Genomic DNA, 10,989 nt, shown 5'->3' with positions numbered 1-10,989 from the left:
TTCTTGGCTAACAGGAGCCGAGCCCAGCATGGTCCTCTGCTGTTCGGCATGCTGCGCCTTCCGAGAAGCTTCTCCGCTCGCCACAGTTGTAAAAAGAGCGTCGGTCTAAGTGAACGCAGCCTTTCCGTCAGCTCCAACCGGTCATCCACACAACACTATTTTTTTTTTCGCACCATTCTCAGAAAACTCTAGAGACAGCTGTCGTGAAAATCCGAGGAGTCTCAGAAATACTTAAACCAACCTGTCGGACACCAAGTCACAGCTAGCGAGATCCCATTTTCCCTCATTTTGATGCTTCATGTGAATATTAATGAACCTCCTGGGCTGCATGTTAACCCTCCTGCTGTCTTCATTTACAGGCACCAAAAAGTATTGTTTCCTTGTCTGAAAAAAATACAAAAATTCAGCAAAAAAGAATCCCCAAATTTCTGAAAATTTGCAAAACCTTCAGGAAGAAAATTCCTTCAAAGTTTCCCTTAAAAATTTTGTTTAAAAAATCCCCCAAATTGGTAAGAAAATTCTTCAAAAAATGAGTAAAAATCTTCCAAAAAATGCTAAAAAATATCTAAAGTGATTCCATATAAATATATAAAACTTCTAATATTTTCTTTAAGAACATTCACAAAAAAAAAATCAACCAAAATCCAGCGAAATTCGCTGGATTTTGGTTGATTTTTTTGTGAATGTTCTTAAAGAAACATTTTCAACATTTCTTTTTCCCACCAAAAAAATGTTCAAAGATTTCCCAAAAATACTGAAAATGTGGACACCAGAAGTTTCACTGTGAAAATATATATTTTTTTCCACATTTTCACACTTTAAAACAGCTCAGTTTTGACTTGCAGGATGACGATTTTGAGACATTTACATTTTCAGCTGCTAAATATGTGTGTAAAACTGAATTTCACACACATTGAGCATCTCTTTAGATAAAAGAGCCCAGTATTTCTTCCCCTGCTGTAAATATGACTTGCATGTTACTGGAAGATACTGTCAGACTGAAAAGGCTGAAGACTGTGAAAGGAAAAGGTACTGACTGAGCCGATCTTCAGATGAGATGGCGAAGAGCATCTGACATCTCACCAGGGCCCACACATGTAAATACTGCATGAGACGGTATTTAAGTCATGTGAGCAGCCGCCATTTTCCAGATGGGTTGACTCCATCGAGACACGATGCCCATCCATCTGTTGGTTTATCGGCTGTTTCAGTAACATGACAGACAGTATAGAGGAAAAAAGACTTGAAGCATCTTTTACCTTTCTTCCCCTTAAACTTTATTAACTTAGACATCTCTTTTTCAAAGAGGACAGACATTAGAATTGTTATCATTGGTTTCATGTCCTGATAGCGGCGAATTCTCATCTAAAAAGAGTCCCAAGAGGTGGCGTAGCGAGGGCAGACGGAGACTGTGAATGTTGGGTCGATTAGAGCAGCGACACTGTGTTCCCGGGTTCGTGTTTGCGTTGGTCACTTTTTGTTGGGCTGGGCTGCGATGTAAAGAGCCACCAGACAGTAGGCAACGCCTCCTACGGTGAGAGCCATGGTGGTGCGGTACAGTAGCCTGTCGGGAACTCCACGCTTCAGATGAACGGGGACACCGTCTGACGTCTGAGAGAAGAGGAAACAGGAGGGAGCCGGCGGGTAGGGGAGGGCAGGAGCAAGGGAATAAAAGGGAAAAAAATTAAGAAGAGTAAGTTGAGCAAAATGTGTTCTCAGGGCAAGATTTGAGTTGCTGCATGATCTGGTATCACTGTTGATGTGCTACATTTAATGTTGGTTTAGGAGCCATTATTGCAACTGGCAAATCAAGTTGTTGTGAAGTTGTAGCTTTGCAGCGTAGAGGAAAAAAAAAAAGAGCAAAAACAGAGATGATACGGCTGCCAATATACGCACATGGGAGAAATTTGCTTTCAGGGCTTTCTGCCTGCCAGAAAAGCTTTCCAACACATTGTAACATTGTAAATAGGTTTATTTTAACCCAAACCATGATCTTTTCCTCAATCTAACACACTAGTTTTGGTGCCTAAACCTAACCACACTGGGACTGGAAAAAAAAAAGATAAATCAGTGAATTTTCCCACTCTCCAAGGTGAAAGCCTTGTGTTTGGCACATTTATTCACCTAAACCTCCTCCATACATGCACCTTTTTTCACTACCTCATTTGACTTCTTCAAACCTTTCTGCCAGAAAACCCTGAGGGCCAACTTCTCCAATTTGCCCTCCAGTAGTTTTGCTGTGTTTTCACCTGAGTTGCAAAGCTCTGAGTGCACAGAAACATAACTGGTCAGCTGCAATAATAGTCCTGGAGTTTAAATTATTTAGGATGTTGTAGCAACAACACCAACAAGGCAATATCAGACACACCATCTTCTCCCTTTCCTAAGCACCACAACACCAAGGTTCTCCACAAGTATGTTTGTTTTTCAAAACTTTTTCTCCAGAGTTGTAGCAGAAATTCAGTGTTGGCTTTAACAAACATTTTTAGAATGAAAAGCTGCCCCTGACAACTAAGATAGCAGCTTAATTAAATAAAAAAGTATTTTTCTCCAATGTGCATCTGCCCCGATTATTTTTGTTCAAGTGTCTCACTGGAACACCTTCACTCTGAACAGACGTTTTTGTAATTAGGAAATCGCAAGAGTCGATACCGCAATTTCCATTTATTTGAGTGATTGTTCCGCCCAACTTCAGCCTCTCTTATTCTCTCCCCATTATTTCTGTTACTTCCTCCTGCGTGGTGAATACCGCCGGGGCTCGGGGTGTGGGGGTGGCAGGAGTCCATTTAGAACAGAGAGTGAAATAACAATCAGTCATCACCTAATGCTAATAAGTCTACACTGTTTTGACTGAAATAGCTAGCAGGTCATGAACACTCATTCTGAATACTTCTTTTTTTTTTAGATTAGCAGAATATGACTCACAGAGGAAATCGAGAGAAAGGAAAAATTGTCGTTGAAACTAGGGATAAATCCATGTGAAGTTTTTTTGTTTTAACAACATCAATTAAGAGTAGAAAGACTGATAACCAATATTCAGAACAAATATACATTAAATATTGCATATTAACAGCATGTGATAGTAGGGAACCTTTCATTCATAACTAGGCTTTTGCATTAACCTTGTAAAACCCACTGCAAAAATACATAATTTTTTTACAATCATTTTCTATTTTATATACTTATAAATGTACATATATACACACACAAGCAAATTTGTTTTTCGATATTTGGGTTTATATATTTTATATTACTATTTTTGTTTTATTCTATTATATATTTTTGTCTATATTTGGTATGCATAAACATAAACATACACCTATTTTATTTATTTATTTTTTGGGTCTTAATAAAGATTATAATTACACATACACAATAGCAATAGCAGCGATGACACCAGAGCATCACGTGATGCTACGATGCTCTCATGCGTTTACTGTAAGATTGAACATTTTGTCTACTGCAACTATGTCTGCCATTCTTGTCTATAAAAAAACAACTTCCATTATTCTATCACTTTAATTGCCCGATATGACCCACATTTTAAGGCATTGTTAGTTACTGTTTTCTTGCACTCTATGCCTGCCTTCTAACTTAGCATGCTAGCCGTTAGCATAGCCTTAGCCAATGTGGCGATGGCTTCATGCCTCTTGTTTACCTTTTGCAGCTTGTGTTTCTGTTAGAGAGACATGTCTATCAGTTAGAACATATGGCCAAAATAAATCTTACTATATCTGTGACAAGTACTCCAGCTAGCATTAGCCACAGGCCTAATGGCAAACCTCTTAGCGATAGCCTTAGCCTAGCAAATGCAATTTCTCCAGCGAGTGAATATTTGGGCATTTCCAGTGGGCATGCTTGTGAAAGACTGCAGCGTTTGTCATGACTTCAGCAGTATCTGCCACCTCACCTTCAAAACTCGTTCTGCAAATGTGCTCGTCTGTCCCTGTCTGTAAACAGTAGCTGTCAGAGATGACTGGCTGCTACCCATGACATATATTCTGACAGTGCAGTGGGTGGGACACTGCTTCAGACAACAGAATATACAGACAGAGCGAATCAGCTACATCACAGCCAAAGTAGCACATTCAAGTCACTTTACTGATATAAAAATACTGATACTGAAAACTGGAAATATACTATTCTGATAATTGGTCTGGCTCTTGTTAATAAAGGTGTCCTTTTCACTTCTTCATTACCTGGAAAATCCTCTGCAGGTCAGGAACCTTGTTTGTTCCCAAGTACTCCGCTGTGGCTGCGCCCTCTGACACCACCTTTGTGGGTGTAGCAAAGATCATGGTTGGAGACTCTGCTGGCAAACCTGGCTTCAGCCCCTGAACAAAAACAACCAACAAATCTGTGTCAGTAATGTGCATGCACCAAGTTCCTTAACAGAGTTACTGGAGTGCCTATAAAAAGCGTTCGCCTCGCCTTCCTCTGATTTCTTCATCTTCTACTGCTTTGGCAAACCTACAGCTGCAGTCCACAGTGAACATGACGAGGATTTTTGATTTTTTTTTTTCCCCACAAACATCATTTTTAACATTTAACACTTACATAACCCACTCTACTTCCCCGCCCACCCATTTCAGCCCTGTGGGTAGAAGACTTTGACTTTGACAAAAACAAAAAGAACAGAAAGGAGAAAAAAAGAGAATAACAGAGAAACAAATAGATTCAAAGGAAAACATCAGGGAGGGAAGGGGATGCGAGGCAATCAGCCAACCTCGGCATCGTGAGGCACCGGAGTCAAGAATTTTATGTGAGGAAAACAGTATTTAGTGATAGTTCCTCCGCTCTGATGCAGCTCGGCACATTTTCGATGTAACCTTCAAATATTAGGGGTGAGGTATGCTTCCATTTGAGAATAATAAGACGCCTTGGTAGAGAAGCTGTGAAAGTCGAGACCTTTTGCAGCATCTCGGTAAAATTACTGTCGCAGGGAGAAAGTCCACAGCATGTGGAAGAGGATGTTAGGTGAGTCTTTGCATTCGTTATGAGGCATTTATGGTAAAAAGCATTTTTAACAGTATGCCGGTGTTAGAGGATTGAAACTGAATTTAAATAGTATCTAACGTAGCTCAAACTAGATAAAAGTTAGAGCAAATGTAACTGGATTGTCTCCAAATGTTTATGGATTGGACAAAAGCTGGATTTATACCAAGGTATTCAGATTTTTCAGCAACAACAGGAAACAAAAAAGGGTTTCTTCACACTGATGTTCTGTAAATAACATACAAGAGAAGGCAATTATGTAGGCGCTCTGCTGAGCTCAACACTGCTGTATAAATGCACGTGATTACATGAGCGCTTGATTGCTCTCGTCTCGCAAGTTACGGCTTCACTCGTGAGATTGAATAAGTGCCCGTTCATTAAAGATCATTAAAGAGCACCTCAACTAGCAGCTCAGCGTTATAAATCCTGAGGCTTATTTTTGTGGAAAGCAGTTCAAAATTACATCTTTACATGATAACTTAACATTTTCTTGGGCTTCTTATGTAAAGCAGCCACACTTGTTTGGCACATTTTAAACAAACTACCCCAAGAAAAGGAAGTCCAAGAATGAGACTGGCCTTTATTTAAAGCTCTTTTCACGTTCTGCACAGTTATTTCCCAAGCAGAACCGCAAATCTTTTGATCCATTGGATTTGCGGTTCTGTTATTTAGGTGCAAGCGTAAGGAAATTATCCGTACGTTTCACAATGGCGTTTCAAGCGAAACGAAATAATAATAATAATAATAATAATCCAGAAGCACACTCTGGTGTTAATGAAGTCCTCGCTGGTATCCTCACACTTGGAGGAAGCTTCTCACCCACCTTGCTTTTGAAAGTTACTGGGAGACCCATTACCTTGTTAGAGCATGTGGAGGCAGAGAGTGTGGGAGCGGGGAAAATTAAATCTGACATATGAAAAAGCAGAGGCACTGAAAGCAGATTATTTTTACTTGCCATTTAAGAGAGGCCTTCACTAAATGTGTTCGCAGTAGGAGCTCATCTTAGACCAGAAACACACTGTGGACATGATTCCTCTGTAGGTTCTACTGTATGATTGGTAATCACAGAAGGTGGTAGGAAGGCTAAGGAAAATGCCAAAAAAAAGGAATAAAAATTCAGGTATGCAGGTTAAGCAAACTCTAATCTGCCTGAAAATGTGTCTCCGTGCCGCCTGTCATCCCGTCTGCGTTTCTGTTGACAGACGGCAGCTTTTATCGATCCGTCATCTGTGAGGCAGTAAAGGCGGCTCGTAAAGGGCAGATGGAGCTGAGGTCACGTGAGCAGCTTCCGAAGTGAAAATTGCTCAGTTAGTGGAAAAGGCTGCGGTTGCCATGAAATTACAACCGCTGCTGTAAAAAGAAATTGCATCAACAGTTTTATTACACTCTGTGAGGTCAGCAGTGATGTTTGGACGTGGACCTTCTGTTTTTTGGTTTTCATTCGTCACCTTTGTTCCACATAAAAGGTGGAAAGACAAGTCTGCATGTCCGACATGTTTTCTTTGTTTAGTTATTTTTGATTTATTAAAGAGTAACACCAAATAACAAAAATGGAAATAACATGTTAACACAGGAGCTTCTGAAATGAATCTAAAAGAGATAAAGCAGGAGAAAATGGCTGAGAGAAGAACAGAACCTGCTATCAGTGTTTCAACATGATAGAATACTGATACAGTGAGGGAAAAAAGATTTCAGACACCCCATACATATGTGTGTATATTGTATTCAGAATCACTCTTCTTCTACAGTCAGTGAATTATCAGGGCATCTTTCTGTCACTTGTGCTGGATAGATCCCTATTTTTTAACGGGACTTATGTGTGGGGGAAAAGTGGTGACACTCAACAGCACATTTGTGAACAAGACTGACTCGGTGGCTTGTTAGGGTAGACCCCTGACAATTAAAGGTGTGGATTTGCTTCAACAGAGTCAAGAAACCTGTGAAAAGTCTCGAAATATACACCAAGGGATTTGAGAATAGAATAGAATAGAATAGAATAGAATAGAATAGAATAGAATTACTTAATTGACCCCTATGGGAAAATTCTAAACGAGTAATTCTATTTGCTTTTAACAGGGGCCTGTTCTATTTACAGTTGAATAAAACCACAGCAGTTGACACAAATCTGTTTATGTCAAATAAATAAATTATATTATGTATGTCTTATTAATCTAATAAGTATATTAAGCTTTGTTTCAGGATCATGCACCATCTAAATAGCCTTCCTCTCTTCACACAAATAGAGAATACTTGCCTTGTGTTTACATTGGTATCTACACTAGATTTCTTATTCTTTTAAAAAAAAAAAAATCACATAAAACATTTGATGTGAACAATGACAACTTCAGCTTTTGACAGTGGTCCAGTATCTTTGCTGCAAGGTCATATTTCAGCCATTATTAGACACTATCCACGTTAACATCTCGCATATTAAGAAATCAAAAAGTTTGCTTGAGAAAGATACAGAGCGGTTTTCTCTCTCTACCATTTCCTCAATTAGCACTGGGCTCTGTGGTCTCTTAAGTCATCTGGTAGCCTGAGCCTGCAATAATATTTTACACTGGAAGAATGGTTTAATTAAAGATGCAAAGGTTAGTCAATGAATTATCAAGTAGTTTCACAAAAAAATATGGGTAAAAATGCTAATTGCCTAAAATCCACTTTGTTATATTTGATAAATATTGTAAAAGGTATTTTGGTTTTTAGACTTAATTTTTCTCATAAATTAAAGTTATTATCTTGGGGTTTCAACTGTTGGTCACACTAAACAAGAGGCAGAAATATAAAACATTGGGCTGCAGAAAACTGCTGTTTTTCTCATTTTCTGACATCTTATAAACAGAATAATTAGCCTTTCAATTCAGAAAATATTCCACAGAATAATTCATTTAAAAAAATACAGCCGCATATTTAATATACTAACTAGTAAAAGCATCATTAGAACAAATGTAAAAATGCCCCGCAGTAAACCTTCATGAAGGCTCTAATGCTTGGTTTGTGATGGAACTGTTGGGCTGTAATGTCATCTCGGAGGACGCGTTTCATACAGAAATGTGCTGCATTATATATGAGATGTGTTTGTGTTGTTTTGTCTAGACTCACAGATATAAATCATCTGGACAGAACTGCTGTCAGGAAATCACGATAAAATTCTGCAGCACAACACTGTGTGTGTGATATGGATCATTGTAAACAACATGAACTTGTATTTATGACTGGTGGCTGAAACAAAAAGGAAAATGTACTGTATGTTTACAAATTCTGCAAAGCCGTAAAAAGCCAAAATGTATGGTAATCATGTCATCTCTTCCACCTGCTGCTGTTTGACTATCAGCAGACTGAGTGTTGCATCTGATCCTTCTTCTGCTGCACACACCATGATTAACCTGGTTTCTTCACTCTTGCTGGTACATAACAGACGGCAAAATGAAACGCACAATCTTTCTTTTTGCAATGTTGTATATTATGCAAGTAATTCTTATTTTTTTTATTGTTGATTTATATCCATTACTTTCTTGACCAATCAATTACTTGTCTGACCTATAAAATGTCAGAAAACGGTGAAAAATGTCCATTGGTGTTTCCCAAAGCCCAAGATAGCATCCTCAAATGTCAGAGATATTCAGCTTACTACCATAGAGAAGTTATGAAACCAAAAAAAATTATTATTTATGCTTTAGAACAAGAATTTTGCCATTTTTTTAATTAAAAAAACCCTACTCATCAGTTGATTAATGGTCAAAATGCTCGGCAATTAATGTAATATTTGAGAACTTACTGATTAATTGTTGCAGCTTTATTTGTACATGTGCACTTTGTTCCCAGATATTTTGTATGAAGGAAAATCCGGTTTCTATTATGAATAAAGCATCACTGTCTAACTAATTTGTCTCCTGCAGGGTAGTTGAACCCACTGAACCTCAAAGCCAGCTGGCTGGCTTGATGCAATGCTTTTAAAAAATTATCAAAACTGCACTACTTATCAGTCAGAAACTACAAAAACAGAAAGAAACACTGGATTTTTAACATTCCTTGAACTGCTCATGTGGGACACATTGCTCTGTCAGAAAACAGAACCAAATCTAAGCTTAAAATTATGCTATTTCATTGGCATCATTATACTGTGTCATTAAGGAAATCAACAAAAACGAACAAGTAACTTGGTTACAACAAACAGTCACGTGTCAAAAATTCAAGGACTTTTTGGCTGAACTGTGTTGAAATGTAGGCTGTGTTTACACAAAGCAGACTGGAGACAAGTATGGAAGCCAATGCACTGACAAAGATAAGCAGCCAAACATCCATAATATGTAGAGTCACATTTTTTTCCAAGTATTGGTAACATCTGTGGCCACTTGGTGTATAATGGACACTTGTTTCTTCTGGCATTATAACTTTGCCACACTGTACAGAGAACATTTTTGAGATTTCTCTACTTCTAGCCACAGTTTTGATGTTTCGACAGAGGTGCAACACTTTGATATTGCAGAGAAAAATGACCCCACAGTAAGTAAAGCCCAGAAAACACACGAGGTTTAGAGGTTTGACACATAATAGTGACTCAAACCTTATACGTCTTGCTCGTTCTGTATGTAAAATCTTAATCAGCTGTAACTGTAGCTATGGCGGCAATGTTATGAAGTACAAGTACATAATGTTTTCCTCAAAAGAGCAGCAAAGTAGAAGCATAAAGAAGCATGAAACAGAAATTTTAACTGGACTACAGAACAATACTTGAGTTAATACAGTGCACTGTTACAGTCGTACTTTACTTTTGACAAACTAAATGTTGAATAACTGTCTTTTAATGGTGGCTCTTGCCCTTTACTGAGCTTGGAAAATCCAGTTGTACTCGCTGTGCACCTGTGACCTAAAAAAAACTTCTAAAGCTGGACTCTCTTTATGATTCGTAGAGCGATTCGGGCTTTATTTAAATTCATCTTCTTGTACTTTCAGTTATTCTTGTTTTAGTTGTTTCAAATGTTTGTAAAACTTTAAATGAGTTTTAATATTTTATTATAATCAAAGGTTCTTATTTTCACTCGGCTACATTGTAAATGTCGTCTCCATACCTTAATGTACATACTCCGCGTTTTAATAAAGGAGAAATGATTGAATGACTTCCAACCTCAGACACAAGAGAGCTATGAGGCAGATTAACCCACGATCACAGCAGAACAAAGACAGCTCAGTAAAAAGGACAGACAGAGGCACCATCATAAAGGTCACATCTGGCAGATGCTCAGAGAGGCGATTGAATTTCGAAATGAGCTGTAAAGTCACACCAGGGTCAGAACCACATATTAGAAATAACCTTTTGGGATAAAGGCTAGGTAAAGGTTCTGTGATAAAGCACTAATGAAAAATGTGAACAGCACTGTACAGAGAAATTAAAAGAAAGGCCACGACTTCTTCATAATCTCTGACATTTCGGTATACAAATTCAGGAAAAATTACAAATGACTGTTTTGGAGTATTAAATAGCTCAGCCAAGTGAACTTCAGATGAAAATATCGCTATTACTACCAGCTGGCCACCGAGCAAAGTACGTTAGCAATCATTATATATTAACAGAGTAAAACTATGAGGGGAAAAAAAAACAATAGTCAGGAATTACTATACGTTTTTGTAGATTTAGTTAACTACACTGACTCTTTTAGTGTCTTTAATTTAGTTTCCAGCCCTGAAAAGGAAAACGCACCCACAGTACTACTTCGTAATCCAACACAGTGACATCAAGGTCATCCCCGTAGTTACCGACTCGGTCCCTCACCGACAAACCGTTCCCCGGTCTCACCTGAGGACTGTGGGCGGCAGGAGTAGCAGAGCCCGTCAGCTTCTGAGTAAAACCGCTGAATTTGTAGTTCATTTTCTTGTTGAAGGACGGGAAAGGTTTTCCACACAACAAAATCAACCGGTAAGGGCCTTCCTGCTGCTTCCGTCGACGGAAAGTGACGTATCAGGAGGCTGCCCCAGCGCTGCCTGTTTAAATAT

At 38.6% G+C, this 10,989-nt stretch overlaps 1 protein-coding gene across 1 annotated transcript; it reads right to left on the bottom strand.

The window, feature by feature from the left end:
* Positions 1 to 1,253: 1,253 nt before the first annotated feature.
* Positions 1,254 to 10,957, bottom strand: LOC110948361 (cytochrome c oxidase subunit 7A-related protein, mitochondrial). The gene is made up of 3 exons (XM_022189843.2): positions 10,793 to 10,957; positions 4,200 to 4,334; positions 1,254 to 1,611 (listed from the first exon to the last, which is right to left on the bottom strand). The coding sequence occupies exons 1-3, from the start codon at positions 10,862 to 10,864 to the stop codon at positions 1,471 to 1,473; spliced, it is 348 nt and encodes a 115-aa protein (XP_022045535.1). The 5' UTR covers positions 10,865 to 10,957; the 3' UTR covers positions 1,254 to 1,470.
* Between the last annotated feature and the right edge of the window lie 32 nt (positions 10,958 to 10,989).

Source organism: Acanthochromis polyacanthus, chromosome 19 (assembly GCF_021347895.1).
Source record: "Acanthochromis polyacanthus isolate Apoly-LR-REF ecotype Palm Island chromosome 19, KAUST_Apoly_ChrSc, whole genome shotgun sequence".
NCBI lineage: Eukaryota > Metazoa > Chordata > Actinopteri > Pomacentridae > Acanthochromis > Acanthochromis polyacanthus.
Note: the sequence above shows the minus strand (reverse complement) of the source record. Positions and strands in the feature narration are given on the sequence as shown.